The following is a 24,587-nucleotide window of genomic DNA, read 5'->3' on the forward strand; positions in this document are numbered from 1 at the left end:
GGGGACCGGGCAGGTAGCAGGGAAGGAAGGGGGTGCCCCAACCAGAGGATCCCTCCCGCTCAACCGGCGCCCGCCCGTCCGCCCACCTTGCCGGACGGACGCCACTTAGGCTCGGCTCCCTCCCCGCCGCGCGCACGTGCCGCCGAAAGAGAGCCGCATCTCGCGGGCGGGGCGGGAGCGCGCCGGAGCTCCAGAGGGACCGCGCCGGGCTGGAGAGACGCCGCTGCCGCCCTCCCGGCACTGCGGCGCCGGCAGCATCAGCAGCCGGAATGTGAAGCGACCCCCCCCAACCCACACGCACCCCTCGATCACGCCGGGACCCCGGTCGGCCTGGCCCTCCCCGCGGAGCCGAGTCCCGGCCGGCGATGGGCTCGCGGCTCGGGCGGCAGAGCAGCCTGGAGGAAGAGGCGGCTGCGGTTGCAGGGGAGCCGCCCCGGCCCAAGAAGAAGAAGCAGCAGCAGCAGGACTGCCGGGGCCAGAAGGAGCCCCCGCTCCCGCGGCGCCGCCCGGGCTTCCCGCTGGCCTCGCGGCTGCTGAGCTCAAAGAAGCTGCCGGGGGTGCTGCGGAAGAGCAGCCCGGCGCCCCCCTACGTGCGCCGGGTGGGCTGGCTCCGCGACATCCAGGCGGCCCTCCGCCAGCGCCGCCGCGACCGGGCGATGCACACCCTCCGCCTTCTCCGCAAGGTAAACACAGCCCGACGGGACGGGACGGGGCCGCGTTCTCGACGGAGCTCCGGGGCCACCGTTTCCTTTTTTCAAGCGGCGCGCGAAGCCTTTCGCCGCCGCCGCGAGACTTGCCGGCAGACGGATGCTCGAGGGGCACCGGGCCGGGAGGATTCGGCGCCGGCATGCGCGGTGTTAGGCGGCTAAAGGGCGGCCGCACCGGCGGGCAAGGCTTTGTTCCCTTGCTCAGGGCGTGGCTGGGAAGGGGGCGTGCCGGGCTTGGGGCCCGAGAGTCCTCGGTGGAGGGAGGCGAGGAGGGTTCGCGACCCCGTCGGGGATTCCGGGCGGTGTAACGTCGCTGCCGCGAGTCATCTCCGTGCCCCGCCCGCCCCTTTATGGTTCTTTCATAGCTGGCTGGCGCTGTAGGAAGATGTACAGTACTCTCCGGTGAAACTAAGGACGTTTTGAAATAAAACTGATTTTTTAAAAGTGGAAAATAACCAAGCAGCAATGTCATAGTGGTCCTGGCTGGGGGCTGAAGGGAGTTGTACTCCAAAAATCTTGGAAGGCAGTAGGTTGTGGGGAATAAGTGTTTTAGATCCGACACCCACGGTGAGTTGCAAGAAAGCGCTTCATTTGAGGAGAACAAGGGATCCTAATAGGATGCTTGTGATTTTCGCACTCCTCTCTATTTGCACGGGGGTTACATTCCAAGGAACCGCGTGTTGTGAGTGTGATGGCATATATTGGGAACACCATTTAAAAAGTGCAACAACCTCTAAATCTCTGGAAACCCTAAACAAACACAACGGAAATGCTCCCTCCAAATCTCCTTGCTCAAACTCCAACTTAGCACAGGCCTCAAAGGTCAATGCAAAGGCTCATGGGATTGCTAGACGCTATTTTCATGCCATTTTTGCGCTTTTTAGGGCCGTTTTTCCTACTTTTCGTGCCACTGCTGGGTTCTCAGTTGCATGATTGTGTGTACTTCGAACACACGTAAATGGGGAATTGCCCATACTATCATAAAACTCATCAGAATTAAATTTACCGTATGTTCCGGTCTATAAGATGCCCCCATGTATAAAACGCCCCCTATTTTGGGGGGACTCAGATTTAAGAAAATGGGGGGGGGGAGATGGCCCCATGTATAAGACGCCCCCTAATTTTTGACATTATTTTTCGGGGGGGGGGGGAGCCTAGTCTTATACATGGAAAAATACGATACCCTATCTTCCCTCCTTTTCCCAATAAACCCATGGCCAGCAAACGATAAAATATACAATTTTAAAAAAATGAAAGCACCATTACTTCATTAAATATATGCAAATCATTGTAGTTGATCAAGACTGCAGCTCCAGTTATATACTTGGAAGGAAGCCAGCCCCCCCCCCCCCCCGATTTCATCTGGGCTTCCTTGCCACCTCCACCAGGTAGAACTTTGTAAGCCTAGCGAGACCGTCTTGTTTTACCTCTTGGAAATAACAAGAGAAAGGCCATATATTTAACAGGAGAAACTTCAAATACCTCAAGCGCAATTTGGAACCCCTTTGCCCCAAACCCAGCACTCTTGACCAGAAAAGTCAATTATTACTGATGATAATCATCATTAGCCTATGGATGGATTTATGCCTTTCTTCCAAAGTAAACCCAAGTAGCTTGTGCAACATAAACACAGGACAAGGGGAAGGACAGAACCCCTCATCCTTTTTTTTTTTTAAAGGCAGAAGAGGAGCTGTAAGTCTTTCATACATGTCAGCGTTACTCTTTGCAAAGGAATAAAAAAGTAAAATAGCCAGCATTTTATCCTATTCGTGGTAAAACCAAGGCAATGTTTGAATTGTGTTTCAGAATTTAGAATCTTTTATCTTTTGCCTGGATTTTTTTCCTCTTTTCCCCACCCCTCTTCAATGTGAGGGCGGGATCCTTCCAGGTTTGGTGGACTCCCCTGCTGTTTGAAAGAGAAGCATTTTGGGGAGGGTTTTGGGGGTGGGTGGGTGATTCCTCTGGATGGAGGTAGGGAGGGGCCTGTCTGGCTGCCAGCCAATCAGTAGTGGACAGGCAGATTTAGAGGTCCGTCCAGCATTTTGGGGTGGGGTGGGGGGACAGGCTGAGATGTACTTCCAGCCGGGTTCTGCATCTACCTCTGGGTGGGCAATCCTGGCTAAAATGTGGGGCTGCAAATGTCCTGAGGCTGGGTTCCTGGGAGTTGTTCTACCAAAAGATGGAGGGCCTCCTTCTCCCAGTTTTAACCTGACTTGGTGGCTTAAGGCTCCTTTCCCATTGCAGCACTTGAGCTTTATCCAGCCTTTCAGCATCCAATTGATTCCCACCTCATGTTGAAACGGAACCAAATTCCTCTTTAATGGAAGTTTGTCTGTCTCAGTTGTTGTTCTTGAGTCCCCATGTTTATTTTTAAGAGACGTCACCAGCTATCCTTCCAGTGCCCCGTCAGGGACTGATTTTGCCAGGAAACCCTTCCGTATTTAGCCAAGAAGGCTGTGATTTCCCTCCCCTCCTCTGTAGAAGCCCCCCCCCCCCCGCTGCAGCATCACACACACACACCCCAACAACCTTGCCCAGATTCTGATCCCTCAATTCCATATTCTGGCTTTTTCCTGCAGGACCTTGGTTTAGAAGGGACATTCCTCAATGAAGTTCTCTACAAGAACGCAGCCTTCCTCAACCTTGTGGATCCCATCTCCCACGATCTCCTGATGAGCCTTGCCCGAGACCTCCAGTGCCCCAAAAAGGTGAGCCTTATCACAGCCCATTTTAGGGTGTGCATGTTTGCTAGTTGGGCAATAGGTGCCTGCCTAGGAGTTTCTGTCCTAGGGTCCCTCTCTCAGGAAATAAAAGCCTCTCCACAAAGCACTCACAGGTGTAGGCAGGGTTTCTGGGGCAGCACAGTGTAAACCAGCCAAGGTCAAACGCAGGGAATCAAACAAGGACAGGCTGCCACCCAAGGTTGATATCATGGAAGCTCAGCCAAGGAAGAAGCGAGGAACCAGAGACCCCGTGTTGTTTCCAGCAACTGGGAGGAAGAAGAAGAGGAGGGAGGCTTTATATAGGCCACAGCTGCTGGTGATAAAGGTGTTTCTGGGGTTGCTTACTCACAAGGAGCCCCCTTCACCCACAAGCAGCATGATGCCTCTGTATCTTTGGCTCAAGCCCCATAACGGTGCCGCTACCGACCATCATTCTCCCCTCCTGATCTGTCCTTATTGCAGTTGGTACTCAGAGGTAGACTGCCCCTGAACTTGGAAGCTTTTTTTTTTTTAAGCTATCATGGTGGAGAGTCTCTTCTGGGCATTTGCATCACCTCAGGATGTAATGTGTTGAGTCAAGCACTGCGGGGTGGGGGGTTGGAATTGGGGAGGGGGCTCCCTAGGGGGAGGCTCCGTGTCCAGTTCCTCGGCACTGAATAACCCCAAAATGCAGAAGAAAGAACATTGCGCACAAACACACACACACACACACACAAAAGAGTAAGCGCTCTGAAGTTGCAGGCAGGCACTCACTTGGCTTTTCAGAGCAAACAGGGCCACATCTGATGCAGCTGAGCTAGGCTTGTGCAGGGAGAAGCAGTTGTCGTGGGGGGTGGGGGAATGGGAGAGGAGAAGGCCAGCCAGCCTCGGAGATTATTCTGCCTCAACATCACTTGAGGGCCTTTGCATATTTGTGCCATTATTATTATTATTATTATTATTATTATTATTAATCGGGAAGTTTTTAAAGTTGGATGTTTCATTATGTTTTTATATGTGTCGGAAGCTGTCCAGAGTGGTTGGAGCAACCCAGCCAGATGGGCAGGGTGTTTGTTTGTTCGTTTCTTTGTTTGAGCATCCTTTATCTGAACATCCCAGCGTGGTATACAACATTTAAAAACATAATTTACATTTAATAATAATAATAATAATAATAATAATAATAATAATAAAACAACCACGGGATGAAAAATCATAATAGCAGTTCCCCCACACTTTTATAAGGCCATAGATTGTTTATTGGCCGAAGGCCTGGGTAAAAAAGGGATGTTTTTGCTTGGTGCCTAAATACATGTAAGGATGGCACCAGGTGAGCCTCTCTGGCCTAGCTGATAAGTCCAGCATCTCTGCTAAGATGAGGTAAACCAGCATCCATAAAATTCCTCTGGGTGCCAGCTCCCCTCTCTCCAGAGCAGCCCTCACATCATGGTGAGCTGCGGTTGCAGTGTCTACCCTGGATGGCCAGATCCGGTATTCTTCCAGGGACGTGAAAAGCCAAGGAAGCCATGTAGGCCCATGAAGAGACTCCAAAACCCAATCTTAATAAGGATCGAGCGAAGTGACATTCTGGGACATTTGGAAAGCAAGTGCCCAGCTGCGGCTTTTTGGGGGTCTAGTTTGCAGAATAACAACACGGCTGCTTTTGCTTTTTTATTATCTCACAGCGGTCTTATTCCACCAGGCTCTCCCCCTTTGAGCTGGCTCTGCTGACGCCTGAGCACCAGGACAGGATGTTTTGGGTGAAATGGATCTGCATTGATCTGCCGGAAACTCTAGAGCTGCAGCGCAGGAGGGGGTGGGCACTGCACAAACGGAGGAGACCAGTGCCCGAGTCCCTGCCAATGACTTCAGGTCTTCTGCTTTCAGGAATACGACCCCTGGAAGTCCTCGGACCGGATCTGCCGGCAGCTGATTTACCACTTGACTCCTCATTCCAAGTGGCACCGGCATGGCCTGCCCCGGCGGAGGTCCCAGGCCAGGTGAGGGATGAGGATTGGGCCAGGGGTGCGGGGTGGGGAGTCTGGATGCAGATTTCAGGCAAGGAATCTCTTCCTGGAGATGCTTCTGGGGATTAAACCATGGACCTTCTGCAGGCCAAGCAGATGCCTCGCCACTGAGCTATGACCCCCATAAGCTCCCACAACTCATGAATTCTGCAAATCTGCAAATATCCCCTAAGTTTGCTCATGAAAGGAGTGTCCCCTTAAGGACCAGACCTGTCAGGCACAGCATGAACAACCCATGTTTTGAAGGTCTTTATACCAGGGGTCCCCAAACTAAGGCCCGGCGGTCGGATGCAGCCCAATCACCTTCTAAATCCAGCCTGCGGACAGTCCAGGAATCAGCATGTTTTTACATGACTAGAATGTGTCCTTTTATTTAAAATGCATCTCAGGGCCTGCCTGGTGTTTTTACATGAGTAGAATGTGTGCTTTTATTTAAGATGCATCTCTAGGTTATTTGTGGGGCATAGGAATTCGTTCATATTTTTTTCCAAAATATAGTCTGGCCCCCCCAATGGTCTGAGGGACAGTGGACCGGCCCCCTGCTTAAAAAGTTTGCTGACCCCTGCTTTAGACTCTGTTAAGGGATGTGGGTGGCGCTGTGATCTAAACCACAGAGCCTAGGGCTTACCGATCAGAAGGTCAGCAGTTGGAATCCCCGCAACGGGGTGAGCTCCTGTTGCTCGGTCCGTGCTCCTGCCAACCTAGCAGTTCGAAAGCACGTCAATGTGCAAGTAGATAAATAGGTACCACTCCGGCAGGAAGGTAAACGGCACTTCCGTGCGCTGCTCTGGTTCGCCAGAAGCAGCTTAATCATGCTGGCCACATGACCCGGGAGCTGTCTGCAGATAAACGCCGGCTCCCTTGGCCAGTAAAGCGAGATGAGCGCCACAATCCCAGTTGTCCGCGACTGGACCTAACGGTCAGGGGTCCCTTTACCTTTACCTAGACTCTGTTTTGAAGCTCTCCTCCTCCTAAAAACTTTATTTTTCTTCCTCTCTCTCTTAGTCTGAAAAACAGCTTGCAAAAGAAGCTGAGCCCGGACACGATGGATCTGTCAGGGATCCCCCTTTCCATGAGAGACACCCACCGCCTGGCTTACTACCTGCAGAGCAAAGGTGAGGACTTGAGCACTGTGGACCTGAGCTTCACCGACCTGACGGACGAGATGATGCACCTTTTGCTGCCTTTCCTGTGGCCACTGCCCAACCTCACTCACCTCTCCCTCAACGGGAACCGCCTGACCCGCGCCACTGTGAAGGACCTCACCGACACCATGAAGGAGGCGAGCAAGTTCCCCTGCTTGGCGTGGATCGACCTCGGCAACAACGTGGACATCTCGTCCATGCCCCAACCGCTGCTCGTCGGCTTGCGGAAGCGCCTGGGCCAGCGCGCCACGCTGCCCACCATTTACGAGGTCCTCGACTGCGAGGCCGAACTCTCCAGCGGAGCAGAGGCCAGCCAGATGGAGGAAGAGGAAGGTGCGGCGGCTGGAAGCAAGTCCCACGACTTCCCCCTGCAGTCTTGCGAAAGGTGACTGGGCGTGCGAGGCCTCCTCTGCAATATTGAAGCCCCGGCAGCGAGAGTCCCGACCGCAAGAGGTCCTCTTGCCTTTACCAACAACCCTGCCCAGCTTGGAAGGTTTCCAGCCAGGGCCCGTTGCTGCCGTCCGCTCCCCAGAGCAGATTCCTCCTAACCACAGTTTGCATCACACAGACACGCCCCCCACCCAACAGGGACTAGTCACTTACCGTGGCCATGAATGCAGACCTAGGAAGAGCGAGCCATCAGGAGGCAGTGGGCAAGGTAGAGAACTTAAAATGAGCAGCACCACAAGTTGTTGGTACAAAGCAGCAGCTCCTGCCCCCTCCCTCAGCTTGCAAGAGGTGGGGGCCTGTACCCCCAAGTGGTGGTGGGATGCAGGCTGCATCTAAAGGCTGAACGGCCATGGCTTGCAGACCTTAGAGAGGAGAGGCGGCGGCAGCAGCTGCTGCAAGCCTGGTATTTTGTTTTGGTTTTTTTGTTCCAGTCTCCAGACAAAAGGGCAATGGAATGCAACGTTCTACAGAGTGTGCAAGCCAAGGACATGTGACTGTGTTGCAGCGTCAGGATATTTCAAGGCTAGGAATATGTGGGGTAGGGGACTGGGATTTGTAGCAAAGGCAGAGAAGATATCCCTTTGCAGATTCAGTTATGGACCAAACTGGAGCAGGGGGAGCATCTCTGCTGCATGGGCTGTTTGAGATGGAGATACAAATGTGCATGTATTTTTTTTATAAAAAAAAAAAAACATGCAAAAGTTCTGCACCATTTGCTACTTGTAAAAGATTACCTGACAATTTTCAAAGCAGTTGACAAGGCCCAGCTTCCAAAGCCAGCAAGGAAACTAAAGGGAGAGTTGGAAAACCTCCCCTGTGCATTTTTCAGTGTTGACCATTGCTGTATGTGGCGAATGATAATAAATGGTCTTCTTGGAATAAGAGGCAAAAATGTTGCGTTGGGAAGGAGGGAGGTTGCGTGCAGACAAATGAAAGGGCTCCCGCACAAACCGTGTGATGCAGGGAAGGGAAAATAAATAAAAAGCCGAGGGAGGCATCCCAGAAAAGTTAGAAAGTTTCCTACACTAAAACCAAACTCCATCTGCCACAATTTTAAGTGGCAAACCCGTTTGTCCCTACTAGGCGTTTTGCTTTCTGAGCTACTTGTAATTTTGCTAAAAATCGAGAGATTTAAAATGATGTCCTCCCACATCTGCAGCACATAAAACACCAGCAGGCTAACTCACTTGATGCAGCAACAGTTGCCCTGAAGCAAACTTTTACTGGGAGATGCCCTCTCCCACCTTCAGTGTCTTTCCACATTTGTAATAGGAACCCCCCACCCTGAATGTTACTGTGGTGATGGCACTGTCTGAGGGCTGGGAGGTGCCTTAAGAAGCCCTCCAAGGAACTGGGCCTGGCAACTTTTGGGCAGGCTGGGAGGTGGGACTGGATTCCACTTCCTGATCTGAAGAAACCCATGCAACATTGGGTTGCAACGTTTCTCTCTCCTGAAGCAGATTTTTCTTCCTTTGGTTTCCCTCCAGTCACATTTCCCTTCCTGGAGCACCATTCCTCTCCAGGCTGTGTGTGAAGGCAGAATTATGACTTGGCGCATTCCCCAGCCACATAATGATGCTGCAAAGCCTCCAGGCAGCTCTGAGAATATCTGCTCCAAAAATCTTTGGGTTTTACCAGGAACCAAGACCCCACCTTTAGCAAGCGGCATTGCGCTAGTAGAAGGCATGTGTTGCCTGTGATTTCCCTTGGAAAGGATCTTGCTGGGAATGGTCTCTGCCTTTGAACTTCCAGAGCTGCTGCCTCCCTCGCTGGGCTGCTGGGCCGACTCAGAAGGCTGCCAATGAATATACTCAAGGGTTACATTACAGGTTAAAAGGAGATACCTCTAACATCAAATATGCAGCACACTGGCCTCATCTGCACTGGCAAAGCTGTTGCTCATCTACCTCTCCTCTGTGCCTGGAAAAAAAAAAATCCCCTCCAAAGACCCCACCCAGAACAATGCTCTGGCAAAATGAACAGCCCGAATTCAGTCTGCAGATGCAAGCTGATGCAAACAGTGCTCGCTGAACGTGCAAACCTTTTTGCAAAGGACGCCGCTTCAAACCTAAATAAATAATCAAGGTAAAGTGTGGTTTCACCTTACAATATTTTATTTCTTACTATGTTGTTGGTCTTGGTTTTAAAACGATGTCTATCCCCCACCCCCAACCCAGGCTGAAAATGTTATGAGGAAGGAGGACACTTTCTTAGATCATTTACCATCCAGTTCTTGGAACAACCCATCTGCTGAACCCTGGGAGAAAACACCACCATCTCCCAAGTTGCTGTTATAAATGGTGGGTGAAAAATCTGAACTGAAAATCAATAGCCTCATAGCTGACTCACAGGCAAAGGTAAAAAAAAAGAAGCAGCCTCAACTGACCAGTAGCATTGGCTGCTGAAAGACAGTCTGGAGCCGGTGCAGGATCAACAGCGACAGCATGATGGTAGCCTTTCTGTCTGTCTGCTTGCCCCCATCCCCGGGCCAGGCTTATACACCTTGTGGGTGTGGCAACAGCAAAGCGGTACCCCCCCACAACAAAGTTCACGCCACACAACGGAAGCTGTCCCTCCATTTTGTAAGAAACACATTTATTGAATAGCACAAAAGCCCATCACCACCACATTCTACAACTACAGTTTTTGATACATTGAGAAAAGGCTGCGTCCGAAGTTACCGCCGCTTCTGGAAAATGTTGCCACGCCCCATGCCACGCCCTCTTCCTCTGGCAGCCACTGCAGGGGAAACAACACAAATAATGCCATAAACTGAACAGGGGAAGCGCAAACCCTGTAAGAACATCAAGAAGGGTTCCCTGCTGAGTCTAAGGCCCTGCTGAGTCTAAGGCCCATTGACTGCAAACTGCATGATCTCAAGGAGAAAAACATGGCCATCACATAAACACACCTCTGCTGCTTCTCCGAAGCAAACATGATCTAGATGCATTTTTCCTTCAGCCATCAGGACCAGCAGCCACTGAGAAACCCACCCCACTTTTAAAAGGCATCTAAGCCACGGACCACATCCGTGGCAGCACATTTCATAGCTGCTTGTGCATTGTATGAAGTACTACCTTTCGACTATCCTGAATCAACTTGGAACCTTCCAAAGGGGTCAGCTCAGCCAGCAGCATCTGCTGCCAAGAGCCAGGCCTTCCATTCTGAGAAGGGCCATTAAGTCAGCAATAGGGCTGGGCGGTATATCGTCCAAAACTGACTGAAGTCCATAGCAAGATAGTGGCTTCACAATTTTTGACCTGGCAATATACAGTATTGTGAATCATGATGGATGTGCACGTTATGCAAAAATCATGATGCAGGGAAAACCACAAAGCTAGCTGATGCCTCTGCATACCTCCATCCTTATTTCAGACATTGTGATATACAGTGGTACCTTGGTTCTCGAACTTACATCTGTTCCGGGAGTCAAATGGACTCCAAAACCGTTCGAAAACCAAGGCCCAGCTTCCGATTGGCTGCAGGAGCTTTCTGCGCTCAGATGGAAGCCACGTTGGATGTTTGGCTTCCAAAAAACGTTTGCAAACCAGAACACTTACTTCCAGGTTTGCGGCATTAAGGAGCCAATTTGTTCAGCAACTAAGCTGTTCTGGAACCAAGGTTTGACTGTATCGGTATAACACAATGTTTAGCTGGTGATATATCATGATGTTGAAAACCCAGCCCTAGTCAGCAATGGAGAGCAGAAGGTCCCAGATTCAATCCTCGGAAGCATCTCTCAGTATGGGCAAGAGAATTCTGGTCTGGTGACCCACTGCTGCCAGTCAGTGTGAGGAATACTGAGCAAGATGGACCCCAATGATCTGACACAGCGTAAGTTGGCTTCCTATGCAGCACAAAGTCTGCGCCTGCTCCACTACTTACCCTGGGCTTTCAGGATAGCAGCTTTGCCCCTTCCGGCCCCAGAGCCCTGGTTTTTGTTCTTCATACTTTTCAGCATTGGTGCATTTTTCAGCATATCGGGCAAGATGAGGAATCGGATTTTGCTCCCCCGAATGTACACCTGCTCTAGTTGTGCCACACGCCCATCTCTGTAGGTCACTGTGATGTTGGACATCTGGAAAGAGAGGATGAATGGCTGAACAGGACAGAGCCTCTGAGAAAAGAAGCGCAACAGCAAAAACGGCCAGCTGATTCCTAAAATGGAAAGGCTGTCTGGCCAAGTACGAGTTAAGACAAGTGAAAAGCATTTTGCTTTCCCATTTCTGTGTCCTTAAAGCAGCAAGGAACAGCCCTTGTTTTCAGATTAGCTTGAGAGCAGCAGGATAGGTGCAGAAACAGACGAAGGAGCAAAGTCGCCAGCACCTGTATGTTGATCTCAGTTCTCCAAGCCTTATTTCTTAAATTTTATCCCCACCCTTTAATAGCTAATCAAAATTCCTAGGGCAATTACGATTTTTTTTTTAAAAAAATACAAATATAATGGCACAGTACAAAGAAGTCACAGCAATTAATTTAAAAAAAAGTGTTAAGAAATCCTCAATGTTTAACAGCCTGGAGAGTAAATGAAGCAGATGTTCCAAAGTATCATACTAGCCTTTGCCAATCTAATGCCCTTCAGTTATTTTGTACTGTAAGTCCCATCAGCGGCAGCAACATATGGCAGTGCTGGCTGAAGCTGAAGGCAGCTGTGGTCCAAAACTGCTGGGAGGGCACCAGGTTGGCAAAGACTGCCAAAGAGGATATACCAGGAGAGCTCTGCTTTGTTTAGGGAGTTTTTCTGGAGCAGCAACCTAGGCTCAGGACTTTCCTTTTACCTTTAAGAGCACTTGTGCCCACCTCAGCAGATAAGAGTCCTTGTCCACTCCTAAAACCTCTTCTGCATCAACTCTACTGGTGTTGAGGGGGACTGGAGCCCTTTAAAAGGAGAGGTAGCCAATGTGGTGCCTAGAGGTGGGCTAGAAAACCTATGCAATGTAGGAAATTTAAATAAGAATAGTTGGGACAGGGGTGGGCAGGGTAAGAGGTTTTTCTATAAAAAAAACTTTATAGAAGTTTATAAAATTTAGCATGCCGTGGAGAAAGTGGGCAGAGCAAAGTTTTTCTCCGTTTCTCAAAGCACAAGAATTTGGGGGCACCCAACAAAGCCAAATGTTGGGAGATTCGGGGCAGCTAAAAAGAAGGGCTTATCCATGCAGCGCAAAGTTGCCGTATTTTTCGCTCCATAAGACGCACTTTTTTCCTCCTAAAAAGTAAGGGTAAATACCTGTGCGTCTTATGGAGCGAATGGTGGTCCCTGGAGCTGAATTGCCCAGGGGCCAAAAGCAGATTGTGTTTTTTATTTTACAAAGAGAAAAGGGAGTGTTGAAAGGACCCCGCTCAGCAGCTGATCAGCAAGAGATCGGGAGAGAGATAAGAGTCCCGCTCCCTTTCAGCCCCGCCCTCCTTTGTTGAATGTGCTGCAGAGGGAGGCTGTTTGTTTCCCCAGGACATGTGACTGGCTGATTAGATTATCTGTCTGGAAACAGTAGAAATGGCTCCCTTTCCTTTAGCAGCTGCAGAAATGTGAGTTAAACCCCATAAAAATGGGGCTTTTCCTCTTTGCTTTTCCCCCTTTGCAAAAAAAGCTGCAAAACCTTTAGCTGATCCTAAAAAAAAAAAAAACAACAACAACCCCCGGGGCTTTTCCCTTTGCAAAAAAAGCTGCAAAACTTTTAGCTGATCCTCAAAAAAAGGCCTTTTGCCTTTGCAAAAAAGCTGCAAAACTTTTAGCTGATCCTCAAAAAAACAAAAAAACCAGGGCTTTTAGAGGAGGAAAACCAGAAAAATATTTTTTTTCTTGTTTCCTCCTCTAAAAATGAGGTGCGCCCTATGGTCCGGTGCGTCCTATGGAGCGAAAAATACGGTAAATTGTGGCACTTGCTACCACAGGAGGCAGCAATCACCACCAACTTGGATGGCTTTGAAAGAAGACAAGACTAATTTACGAAGGAGGAGGCTACGAACTTAGCCCTTAATCTGCGACACTCCTTCCCTGTAGAGGTGCACTTGGCAACTTCATTATACAGTTTTCTGTGAATGTTGAAGACACATCTCTTTACCCTTGCCTTCAACACCTGAGATGTATATTTTCAGGACAAACTCTATTTTTTTGTGATCGTATATTTTTGTAATTGTAGGTTTTTAGAATTTCTTTTTTATGTTGTATTTTTAATTGTCACAACCTGCTCTGGGAACTTGGGGTGAAGGGGGGGACGACCAATTACTCAATCTCTTTGGTGGCCAAGTCATGTCTTTTTTCTCTATCAGGGGAGCCCCAATTACAGTTTTCTTGATTTTTTAAAGACAAAGCTAAGACCTCCCACAACAGATGAAGACCCAAAGTGAGACATTTTGTTCTGGCCACATCCTCCTAGCCACGCATCACCACTTTTAAAAGTACACCTACCTGACAATTCATGTTGTCCTCAGCCTCAATGAGCTTTCCGCGGTATACTTCTCCTGTATTCGTCTCACAGGTCACAATATGACCCTCTGCTTCATGCAGGACTTTAATTGGCACTCCGATAGACATGACTGAAGCTGGGTGTGTTCAAACCTGAGAAAGGAAGGGGGAAATGCAACATTGTGTTAACAGCTTTTGTTCCATGGCTGCCCCTTCTTAAGAGTGTCTTGTACTCCCAGGAAGTAAGATAAAAGGGTAATGACATCTACAGAGCATCTGAGGAAGCATCACAAAACTCTTCAAGCAACATTGAGGACCATCAGAATAGAGTCAAATCCAGTGTGATTGAAGCAGAAAACAAACCCACAGCAGGGAGCTAGGCGGTAAATTTCTCCAAAACCAAGAGGTATAATAGGAAGTTTGGCAGGGGAAATGAGGTGCAAATCTGCCTGTCAGGCTATACTATGCTCCTCAGAACAGCAAGGCATGCTTCGTTTAAGCACCAAATGTTATTATTATTGTTTCTGCTGTTTATTCAGTTTAAAACCCTGCCATCCATACAATGTAAAGGCAGGTTAAATACTACAGTGGTACCTCTGGTTGCGAAAGGGATCCGTTCCGGAGGCCCGTTCGCAACGTAAAAAGCCCACAACCAGAAGCGCCGTATCTGTGCAGGTGTGGGGCATGATCTGACGCTTGTGAGCAAGCGCGAAGCGCAATTTAGCACTACTGAGCATGCGCGAGCAGCAAAACCCAGAAGTAACCCTTTCCAGTACTTCGGGTTGCCGCGGGACACAACCTGAAAAACGTAGCATGAAGCAAACGTAACATGAGGTATGACTGTAATAATATAGCTGCATATGAAACATTAAAGACAGCTAAACGTTAACACAGACACTAATAAACAATGACAAACAGCTGGTGTTCAGAACAGAGCCACTGAAACTCAGCTCACCCACTGCCCAGAGTCTGGCCAAAAAGACTTAATCTTCAATTGTTGTCTAAAGGGGGGAAATGTTGGTGCTAGCTGACACCTGAGATTTTTTTTTTTGGGGGGGGGGTGTGCATTCCAGAGATCAGAGCAGTTATTACAGCCTCCACCAACCTAGTGTCCAAGACTACAGCTCCCATCAGAACTAGCCCAGTATGCCAGGCTAATTCTGCAACCTATGGGAGTCTTATTCCAATACACTTGGATGACACCAGGCTGGGGAAGGCTGAGAATGAATCGGGCCTATGTACTTGGTGGGCCTGGACAAGCCAGGAGCCCGTACCTTCGACGAAATGCATCAAAGGATCTGGTCTGTTCCAGTTAAGCAAAAATATCACCACCACCAGTACCATACACAAACTCTGAAATCAGTGCCCAACCAACGTGGCTCTCTACTCGGTACTACTCAGGAGTAGGCCGCTGAAATCAACGCACCCCAATGACTTGCATCCACTGAGCTGCATCCAACTAAGTCCCACGTAGTAAACCCATGGAAACAGACGTGAGAGACTAAATTAGGCTCAAAACAAAATAAAAAATAAAAAAATTCCCTCCAGTAGCACCTTAGACCAACTAAGTTTGTTCTTGGTATGAGCTTTCGTATGCGTGCACTAATTCCAACGGGAGATTTGGGGAAGGGGTCTACTCTGAGTAGGGCTGAGTTGGAATGCAGCCGCCCTGGGAGCTCCTTCCCGGGCCAAGAGGCTCCGAAACCCGCAAGAGGCCTCAGCGGGTCGAGCGAGGGCAGCTCAACCGAGGTCCCCACGGAGGAAACCGCAGGGAGGGAAGGAAGGAGCCTCCCTTCGCGGGCCGGGCTGGACTAAGCTAGGCCGAGCCAGGCCGGCCTCCCCTTGCTACTCACCGTCAGGCGCTCCCGCTCTCCGCAACGGCGTGCCTCCGTTTCCTCGCCCGCCGGTGTCCCAGCATGCAGCGCGCCTCGGATAAAGGAAGACCTGTCTCGGCCTCTTGTGTTACACGCTTGAGGAGTCGCCCGGGAAACGAGACCCCTGCTCGACAGTTCCGCTTGCCCTGCCCGTGGGGGGGTACACCACCGGCGGCACCCCGCCACGCTTGAAGTCTCCTCCTCGTCGCCCTCCCTTCCTTTCCCATTTCCTTGGCGCTTACTGAGAGGCGGGAGGGGGACACCTCTGTGGGTTCCTGTCAGCGACTACGACTCCCATTAGCGCAGAGCCTGACTACAGGCAGCTGAGGCTGCCGGGAGTTGTAGTCCAGCGGCCCCTGGCAGGCCCGGCCTCCTCCGCCGCCGCCCCTGGTTGTTCATTGGGGGTGGGAAAGGGAGCTCTATCCCACGTCCTCCCGCCCCGGTGCCTGTTGGGCCTCACCCCTGGCCCCGCTGGAGCCGGCGGGAAGGCTCCTCGGCGACCACCGCAAAAGGAACGAGGCGGGCCCGGAGGGAGGCAGGCGTTAGGCCGCCTTTGCGGGCTCCGCCTCCGCCGGGACGAGAGGAGGAGGAATAGTTGTCGCCGCCGCCGAGGGAACCATGCTGGCCCGCGTCCTGCCGAGCCCCGCGGCCCCTTTCGCGGCCGCCCTTGGCCCGTGAGCGGCTCCCCGTCGCCCGCCTCGTCACCATGAAGAGCCCCAAGGAAGACGCGCACGAGTCGCCCGCAGGTCCGTCAGTTCGTGGGGTGGGCGGCCCTGCCGCCTTGGGAAGGGGCGCCCGAGCATGTGCAGAGCGCTGGGGAGTGGGGGGCCGGGTGGCTGGCTTGCTTCCGAGGAAACACGTCGGAGCCCAGTAGAAAGGGGTCCCTCTGCCGTCGCGCAGCCTGATCCAGGGTGTGGGGTTAGGGTCGGGCTGCGCAGTCCGGAGCTGGCTTACCCCACCCTACCCCCGCCGGACGCTCCCAGGTCGGTCTGCACCGGGTACGGTGACAGCCGACCTAAAGCAGCAGCAGCTACTAATGCTATTGGTGTTGGTGGCTCTTTGGATCATTTCCAGCTAATGTCGGGGCTTCTGAAATCATAGCAGCTCCTGTGATCGGCCTTCTCAGCGGACTCCGGTGGGAAGGTGGCCTTAGAGCAAGAATCTCAAAGTTGGCTTCAAGGCAGAGAGGAGTGGGCCCGCCCGAAGTGCTCCTGCAAACTTATATCTTTATGGCATTTAGGCCACTTTCAAGAGTTCAGGATTCCAGTTGTCTCCATCGGAGCATTCCATTAGAAACACACATCGGCTGTCATATTTTCCAGCACGTTTTGCATGACCGAAAGCAGAGTTTCAGAAGCGCTAAAGATTCCTCTATACTAGGACCATGAGACAAGCAATGACCTCTTCCCCTGGACACACACACACCCCAATTACTTTGAGCCCTGTTGCAATTTACTTGCTATATGCTTCATTAAATTAATACACTTCTTGACTGTTTTTTAAAAAAGAGCCCTCAAAGCAATTTGGGCCTTGATCCCGCCGGCTGGCAAGAGTCACAGGTCTCTCGCTGCTAATGGAGTCTGGCTGAAGATCAGGCAAAGCAGGCTGGGGAGGCTTCTGCAAGAGAGCTGCCCTTGTTCAAACTGGATCAGCTGAAATGTCAATTGTGTTGACCCTGGTCCTTTTGAAATACAGTATTATTATTATTTCCTAAATACACCAGGCTACCCTCAAAGAATGTGCTGCATGTCCAGAGCCAGAGGGCCAGAACTGTCCTGACCTCCCTCAAGGCTCCCTTGAGTCAGCCTCAGTTGCTTGGAAGGAAGCCATCTGAGTCCCCTCCCTGTCCTGGGGCTCTGGCCTTTCCTGAACCTTCAGTCCTGGTAACCTGTCAACACAGACTTTTGTCCCCAAAGAGCAACGACTCAATTGAGCAAGAGTCCTGATGACTAGACATTGCTAAGGGCAGATCTGGCAAGGAGTTTGCAAACACAAAAAGTGGGTGGCCCTGTTGATGCTTTTTTACCCAGGAGATGATGGGCTCATTGCCAGGAAGATTTAGAAATTATTGTGCTGAGCTATTGGCCTCTGTAAAGACCAGAAATATCCAAGTCTTTCACCAACACCTCTGTGACATCCTTTGCTGTTCACAATATCCTGCTCCAGATTTTTTTAGACTCCATCTCCCATCCATCTCGATCAGCATAGCCATTGGCCAGGGATTATGGGAGGTGTAGTCCACAACGCTGTCACTTCCAGGAGATGCATTCTGTGGTGGTGGGGGGGGGGCGTTCCCAGTTACAGAAGACACAAACCTTCACTAAAGCACTCCCCTTGAGTTCAGGCACAGCACAAACCAAACAAACCAAGGTCATGCATAGAAACTCAACCTAGGTCCAAACGCAATCCAGAAAAGAAATTAGGCAGCAGTCCAAGGTCATTATCTCAGGAAGTTCAGGCCAGGTACAACATAGGAAAATGGAGCCAGAGACCTGTGTTGTTTCCAGCAGCTGGAAGGCTCAAGAGGGGGAACCTTATCTACTCTGGCCCCAGCTGCTGCCAGTGAACGAGCATCAGGGATCGCCAGACACAAGGAGACCCATAGATGCATACTGTGGTGTTCTTCTTTGGCCTAGAGGTCAAGCTTTTGGTGCTGTCTCTCTCTCAAAGGCTGGGGGGCAGGCACCTTCCTGGGGTTCTTCATCATGTATCAACCCAGAGAGCCCCTTCAAGGGGATCCTCAGACTGGGTTTCAGGGCCCCTGCCTGCTCCTCAAGGCCCTCATCCTGTGGGGGTGCCTGGTTCATCCTCCCAAGAGCTCCCTGGCTTATACCAGTTCAGGGCTAGGTACGACAAACATCTGCAAGGCCACACGTTTCCCATCTTTGGTTTACACCACTGGGAGGTGGTTTTGGTAGATGGTGTTGGTGCAGAACTGATAAATTAGTCCAATATATCCAGGGGCAGTTATGATCCCATGGTATATTACTGTGAGACCCAGGTTCCTGAAACCAGACCCCCTGGAGTTGTTTTAAAATGTTGCAAACTGATGTCTTCCGCATGGAACAAAGTAATATATTTTTTCCGTTAAAGGATGGGTGTGAATGTAGAGAAGAACCTTAGTTGTGCCAAATACTGTCTTCCTGATGGTGGTGTCCTCTTTCCCGCAGTGGACAATGTGCAGCTGGACGTTCCAATCCTTCAACAGCTGTACCACTGGGACTGTGGGCTGGCTTGCTCCAGGATGGTTCTGCAGTAAGTCCATTTTGGTGGGGGCTTATTGGGGGTGGGGAAGGAGGCGAGGTGGCTGGTGGCACTTTGCAACAAGTTGCTTCCAGGGTGGGAAGGTCCCTAGACCTTACCCAACTGCCTTGGCCCTCCAGTGAGTGCAGCACAACTGACCACAGCAGTAGCTCCTCAAGCACAAGAAAAGGAACTGCGGAGGAAACGGCATTTATGTCTGACTGTGGCAGAGAATGGGTACAAAGGCTGTTATATTCATAATGTAAGAACTCTGGTTGGCCCAATAGAAGACACTCTTGACTGGGCCACTCAGCTGACTTCCTTTTCAAGTAATTGCCAGCAACTGGCAGGTTTTTCCTCCGCGTGTTTTGAGTCTGTTGCCGTGCTCTTGTGTGACTCCCATAGAAGCCACCTTGCCTTTTGTGTTCCATGAATAACGGCCACTATGATTTTCCATCTGCCTCTGCTGTGCTGCCTGCTGGCTCTCGGGCTTTTTTCTTTTTCTTTTCCTGCTGAACTCGTCTTTCCTTCCACAGAGGAACACGAGCTTTAGGTGCAGGAGAGTGAAATGCCTCTTTAGAGGGCCACTTAGTAGATATGAAGCAGAAGATTTTCATTTCTCTCCATCCCTTCTGCCAAGACGCTAGCCTGCCCGCTGGTAATTTCCCATCTTGACTACTGTAACTCCCCCTCCCCCCTCCTTCCTGTGCCAAACTGAATTTTGGAAACTTCCTGCCCTGTGGATCCAAGCCTTTCTCTCCCCCACTCCTCTGTTCATGATGGAATGTCAGTGATTTCTCCTCTATTGTGGCCCCTTCCCATCATCCCATGAATGAGCTGCCTCTCTCCCCAAAACACCTCCTTTTTCTGTGTCTGTGCTATCTGCCTCTGCACAGGTCTGGCTCAGGCATTACCCTGGTTTGGAGACTGGGAATGTGCTGTCAGCTCATCTCCTCCTCTCCCTTTCCCTGTGTTGTGCACGAATGCCTCCATTGTTTAACCAAAACTTAGTATTACTAACACCCTTATTAGAGCTGTGTTGAGAGCTAGCCAGGATTGCCAGGAACCAGAGTTTGCAGAACAGCTTCAGACTAACTTTACAATGCAGTCTTAGATACCTGAATTTAGTTAGCCCAAAAAGAGATGTAAAGGGCAAAGCAAATCTTAGGAAGGGGGTGGTGGGAGAGAGTAGGCAAGCCCACAAAACCTTCCCTCCTATCTCCTTACGCCTGGACCAGACCACATCGTTGGTTTCCAAGGGACTTCTCCATTGGACGCCTATCAAGTTCCTTCCCTTCTTCCTTTCAAATTCTGGCCTGTTGTGAGAACATTTAAACTGTAGATTCCAGGCCTTCTTATATGGGACCTGCTGTATTTGCAGAAATGGGGATGGAGGTGGATTCTGTGGCCCTCCAGAGGTTGCTTAACTGCAGCTCGCATCATCTCTGACCCCACCACTGTCATTAACAAATCTGCTTGAAACAGCTAGAAGAGGGTCTTTTTCCCAGTATGCTGATATGGCCTCTAAATATGAGCCAACTCACAAAAGGAAACCATTGTTTCATCTCTGAAACAGAATCCGGGGGGACATTCTCCATCCCTTTCTCTTGCTCTGAAGTTTGTCCATTGTGCAGGCAGGCCCTGTAGCGTCCAGATTCCCTTCTGTCAGGCGACACGTTATAAGCTGCGCTCTGTTCTCCCCTGATCCCTCTTCTTCACCATCACCACTTCCTCTGGTTTCGTCCCAGGTACCTGAACCTCCTGAATGACGACGAGTTCCAGAAAGCCATCCAGGACCTCCAGATGACGGAGAGCATCTGGACCATCGATTTGGCCTACCTGATGCGTCATTTTGGGGTGAAGCATCGTTTCTGCACACAGACCCTGGGGGTGGACAAGGGCTACAAGAACCAGGTCAGCTTCCTGGTTCACTCAGATGTTGGTGCTTTGGCCAAGTCTGGAGGGCAGGAATTCATTCCTTCTCTAAGAATGATGATGATTATGATGATACGTTTGTGTTTTGGCACTCATGAACCTTTCCAGCATGTTTGACTTTTGGAGCTTGACATACAGGCTTCTCAAGGTACCCAATGGCATTTTATGATAACTTGTGCCTTTTAATTAGATTGTGATTTTTGTTTAATTGTTTTTACTCACTGTTTTTATTTGGTGCTTTGTTCATGTCTGGAAAAGGCAAGTGCTAGATTGCTTTTTTGGTTTTTTTAACGGGACAGAATCCATGTTAATTTTCCAGATGATGTTTCAGATGTTCTTTTGCATTGCTCTCCGACTGTGAGCTTTGCCCTGCTTCCTCAGTCCAAGGGGGACTCTCTTGCAAGCTGTACCTGGGACCTGGGAAGCCCTTTCTCTAGGTTGCTGTGTACAGTTCTGGCTGACTTACCTCAAAAAGGATATTGTAGAGTTGACAAAGGTCCAGAAGAGGGCAGGCAATGAGGTGGAGTGACACCCACCCACCCAAATGAGAAACATTGCCATTTGGGGAGCATTTTAGTTTAGAAAAGAGGCAAGTCAGAAGCAACACCATGGACGTTTTATAAAATTATGCATAGGATGAAGAAAAGTTCTGCTCTCTCTAACACTAGAATCTGTGGACATCTAATGTTGGAAGATTCAGGACCAAGAAAAGAAAAAAGAAAACCTATCCATGCAGCACATAGTTAAACTGGTGGCCACCAATCTAGATGACTTTAGAAGAGGATTTGACAAATTCAAGGAGGAGGGTTATCCATGGCTACTAGCCATGATGGCTATGCATTTGTTCCAGTGTGGCAGGTAGCATTCCTCTGAATCCATTGCTAGAAACCACAGGAGTGCTTTTGTGCTTGGGCCCTGCTAGTGGGTTTCCTACAGGCATCTGGTTGGCCACTGTGAGAACAGAATGCTGGACCAGTTGGGCCATTGGCCTGATCCAGCTGGCCTCTTCTTATGCTCTTAGGTTTCTTACCCTGAGAGGAATCTGTTCTGACCAGGCTTGTCCTCTTCCTCCTTCAGTCGTTCTACAGGAAACACTTTGACACAGAGGAGAACCGAGTCAACCAGCTGTTTGCACAATCCAAAGCCTGTAAAGTGCTGGTAGAGAAACGGTGAGCTCTCTCTCTCTCTCTCTCGGTCGAGGTTTATCTCCCCATCCCATCGACTTCTTTACGCAGCTGTTCACCAACCGGGTCTCCTCCAGATGCTTTGGGCTACAACTCACATCAGCCCCAGCCATAGGATGATGGGATCCAACACATCTGGAGAGCAACAGGTTGGGGAAGGCTGCTGCAAGCAGCCATCATGTCCAAATGAGCTGTGGACCTAGTGACTTGTTCTAAACCTCCAGTCCTGATAGAGTTGGTGTCTTCCTTGTTAAGATATCCCTAAGAGACCCCAGTGGACTGACTTCTCCATCTGTTCTCCTCTACAGCACAGTGACTGTCCGGGACATCCAGGATCACCTTGCCCAAGGCCATGTGGCCATTGTGCTGGTCAACGCCGTCCTGCTGCTCTGTGACCTCTGCTCCAACCCGGTCAAATATTGTTGCTTTCTCCCAACCGGCCAGAAGTGCTTCTGCAGAAGTCCTGACTACCAGGGCCATTTCGTTGTCTTGTGTGGCTACAGCAAAGCCTCAGGGAGTATTTATTACAACAATCCTGCCTATGCTGACCGTGAGTAGCCACCACCCTTTATTTCAAATAGTGGAAGTGTGGTAACCGGACAACTGTGGCATGTTAACTCATTCCTCTCTGCAACATTGTACAATATTCTGGGTTGATGTTGTCATAGCCATTTCCTGGCTCGTGCCTCAGGAGCATGAGCCATGCCTGGTGGGTCTGTCTTGTCTTTTGTCTCTGCAGCAAGGCCATGACTGCGCAGGGGGGCGGGGGGGTGGAGGTGGGGGGGTTGGGGCTGTTGAGTCAATGGCCCTGCCTTCCTTCCAGCAGAGCCTTAACCCCTTGGCCCCCTCTGATCCCATTTTGGTCCTGCCCCATAGGAACATGCCGAACCAGCATCAATAACTTTGAGGAAGCAAGAACCAGTTATGGCACCGATGAGGACATCCTGTTTGTTTACAGAGACAGCTGACCTCTTGGAGCTGCCAGGGCTTCCACGTCCGTCACTGGCCAGCTTGCAACAGCAGCAGCCTTATCTCAGGGCTGCAAGAGACTTTGCTCCCAGACTGCAGCAGGACCACAAAGAAGGGATACTTTAGACCAGGATCTAAACTGGTATTATATTGTTTTGTTGTGTGCCACCTTGGGGGGCGGGGAAATGTATCCAGAAAAGCAGGCTCTAAATTGGCTGAAATAAATACGTTTTAGATTGGGATCTACTCATAGATCTCTGGGTGTTTTGCAGTAGATCAAGAAGGATGTCAGAGACTCCCAATTTTGTAATCGCAGCAATGTGAAAGACTCAAAAGGCCAGGAGTGGGTTTTTACATCTGGCTCCAGTTGGTCGGCCTCCAGGCTCTATTTGGAAATAAAAAGTAGATCCTGCAAGCGTGAAATCTGCCCTGCCCTGTCTCTAAACCTACAGAGAGCAGCATGGCGGTCCTGTTGCCATCTTTTTAGTTTTGATGATGATAATGAAGATGAAAATAGCTTGTGTATAGCGACTGTAATATTTAAATATATGTGTGTATTTTTAAAATTTGCACATTTTGAGAAGTTTTCAAATGCAGACTTGGACTTCTTTTTCCTGTTGGCCCCTTTTGACAGGAACGAAAGTCTTAGTATTCACTTCCACGCCAAATTCATGAATTCCCCCTGCCCAAGAGAAGTTCAACACAGAAAGGGACAAGAGTCAGTCCTCCTTTCTTTACTGTAAGTGCTGACCTTTCACCCAGTTTGGGCATCTCATAATCAGGGAACAGAATAACATAAACAGCCTAGGATTATTGGATATTGGGAGAAGGAGCAACAAGAGGACGTAGTCCACATACGTATACCTGCATCGCCTGCAAACCACAATGTGTAGATTCTCACAGCTGCTTTTGACGCATGAAGGGTTTCTGGTAGCCAGGACCTTTTTCATGAGGTCAAGCCGTTCCTTCTGAAAGCAGGGAATTAAAAGGCATTGCAGTTGTAACTGCAGACCCTCCAAAATGGTTGGATGAATCAGTTCTTTGCATACCATCGGTTTGTTTTCAGATAATCTCAGTTTAATTCCTGTCATGTTAAGCGTTCTTTTTTAGTGAGGGGCTGCCAAATCGTGATTGTACTAGGTCCTCTCTAAAGAAATTAAAGGTTTTAAAAGTACAAGATTGAGCAGAATCTCTTGATAACTTTGGCCCCAATCCAGCACAATTAACCTTTGTTTAACACATCAGTTGCAAACGGCTGTCAGCCAGGAGATACTCTGAACACAGAGTATCCGCCATCACCAGCACTCTCTAGCAAGAACTGGTGACAGCTCTTCATAGCCTCAGGCTTAATGCTAGTGTTTTAAGATAACAACCTATGTTTGGGTCAGATCCATTTGGCCCTAGAAAGCAGACCTGAACTACTTGCTAAAGCAAGTGCAGCTAGCAGGAGCATAACTCCAAAGTCTGGGCAGGGAGGGAAATTTTGTTAACATGTTCGAAAGCTGCAATTTCAGGCCGGGATTGTGTTGATAACAAGATTGCTTGAAGACTTCCAAGACAACCCAGCGGCTTGGCTCAGAACTGTTGATATAATTGGAGGCAGGGAAATTTCTCTTGGCTGCAGTTCAGGATGATTCTAGCCTGAGTCCAGACTGTTCTACCTCATCACACTGCACTCATGTTTTTGGATTCAACTCAGGGGTGTACATGGCTTCCCTGCTGGTCAAAAATAAACTTTGATATTGTAATATCCACTTTGTGTTTCATTTAAAGTACTGTGAGGTCTTATTGTGGGGCAGAGAGTTATGAGTGATGTGTCTTTTTTAAAAAAATAAATAAATTTTATTGATGTCTTTTTTGCAAAAGATGGGGGAGGGGACCGACTGCACAATGGTTAAAAAAGGAAAACATACCGGTACATCAAAAGTAGAATACATAAACGAAA

At 49.8% G+C, this 24,587-nt stretch overlaps 3 protein-coding genes across 6 annotated transcripts; 2 read left to right on the forward strand and 1 right to left on the reverse strand.

Annotated features, from left to right (window-relative positions):
* The first annotated feature begins 341 nt into the window (after positions 1 to 341).
* LRRC75B (leucine rich repeat containing 75B) lies at positions 342 to 7,645 on the forward strand. Its single transcript, XM_033174921.1, has 4 exons — positions 342 to 683; positions 3,287 to 3,415; positions 5,297 to 5,409; positions 6,442 to 7,645. Exons 1-4 carry the CDS (start codon positions 366 to 368, stop codon positions 6,968 to 6,970), a joined length of 1,089 nt encoding a protein of 362 aa, XP_033030812.1. The 5' UTR covers positions 342 to 365; the 3' UTR covers positions 6,971 to 7,645.
* A 1,951-nt stretch (positions 7,646 to 9,596) lies between these two features.
* On the reverse strand, positions 9,597 to 15,439 carry SNRPD3 (small nuclear ribonucleoprotein D3 polypeptide). Its single transcript, XM_033174434.1, has 4 exons — positions 15,291 to 15,439; positions 13,441 to 13,590; positions 10,917 to 11,109; positions 9,597 to 9,770 (listed from the first exon to the last, which is right to left on the reverse strand). The coding sequence occupies exons 2-4, from the start codon at positions 13,564 to 13,566 to the stop codon at positions 9,709 to 9,711; spliced, it is 381 nt and encodes a 126-aa protein (XP_033030325.1). The 5' UTR covers positions 13,567 to 13,590; positions 15,291 to 15,439; the 3' UTR covers positions 9,597 to 9,708.
* A 509-nt stretch (positions 15,440 to 15,948) lies between these two features.
* GUCD1 (guanylyl cyclase domain containing 1) lies at positions 15,949 to 24,394 on the forward strand. Of its 4 annotated transcripts, none has more exons than XM_033174431.1 (6): positions 15,949 to 16,057; positions 18,482 to 18,566; positions 20,303 to 20,468; positions 21,567 to 21,658; positions 21,982 to 22,223; positions 22,550 to 24,394. In XM_033174431.1, the coding sequence occupies exons 1-6, from the start codon at positions 16,018 to 16,020 to the stop codon at positions 22,639 to 22,641; spliced, it is 717 nt and encodes a 238-aa protein (XP_033030322.1). In that variant the 5' UTR covers positions 15,949 to 16,017; the 3' UTR covers positions 22,642 to 24,394. The 4 variants fall into 4 exon arrangements, with proteins under 4 accessions (XP_033030322.1, XP_033030323.1, XP_033030321.1 ...); XM_033174432.1 differs by having other exon boundaries at positions 15,957 to 16,057; positions 18,405 to 18,566; positions 20,303 to 20,411; XM_033174430.1 differs by having other exon boundaries at positions 15,959 to 16,057; positions 18,405 to 18,566.
* The last annotated feature ends 193 nt before the right edge of the window (positions 24,395 to 24,587 follow it).

Source organism: Lacerta agilis, chromosome 17 (assembly GCF_009819535.1).
Source record: "Lacerta agilis isolate rLacAgi1 chromosome 17, rLacAgi1.pri, whole genome shotgun sequence".
Lineage (NCBI taxonomy): Eukaryota > Metazoa > Chordata > Lepidosauria > Squamata > Lacertidae > Lacerta > Lacerta agilis.

Coding starts and splice junctions, on each gene's coding strand:
- LRRC75B (XM_033174921.1), top strand. CDS start 366: ATGGGCTCGCGGCTCGGGCGGCAGAGCAGCCTGGAGGAAGAGGCGGCT. Junction 684..3,286: donor CCCTCCGCCTTCTCCGCAAG/GTAAACACAGCC, acceptor TTTTTCCTGCAG/GACCTTGGTTTAGAAGGGAC. Junction 5,410..6,441: donor CGGCGGAGGTCCCAGGCCAG/GTGAGGGATGAG, acceptor TCTCTCTCTTAG/TCTGAAAAACAGCTTGCAAA.
- GUCD1 (XM_033174430.1), top strand. CDS start 18,406: ATGGGTGTGAATGTAGAGAAGAACCTTAGTTGTGCCAAATACTGTCTT. Junction 18,567..20,302: donor TGCTCCAGGATGGTTCTGCA/GTAAGTCCATTT, acceptor GTTTCGTCCCAG/GTACCTGAACCTCCTGAATG. Junction 20,469..21,566: donor ACAAGGGCTACAAGAACCAG/GTCAGCTTCCTG, acceptor TTCCTCCTTCAG/TCGTTCTACAGGAAACACTT.
- SNRPD3 (XM_033174434.1), bottom strand. CDS start 13,566: ATGTCTATCGGAGTGCCAATTAAAGTCCTGCATGAAGCAGAGGGTCAT. Junction 11,110..13,440: donor AGGACAACATGAATTGTCAG/GTAGGTGTACTT, acceptor CTCTCTTTCCAG/ATGTCCAACATCACAGTGAC. Junction 9,771..10,916: donor TGCTATCCTGAAAGCCCAGG/GTAAGTAGTGGA, acceptor TTTCCCCTGCAG/TGGCTGCCAGAGGAAGAGGG.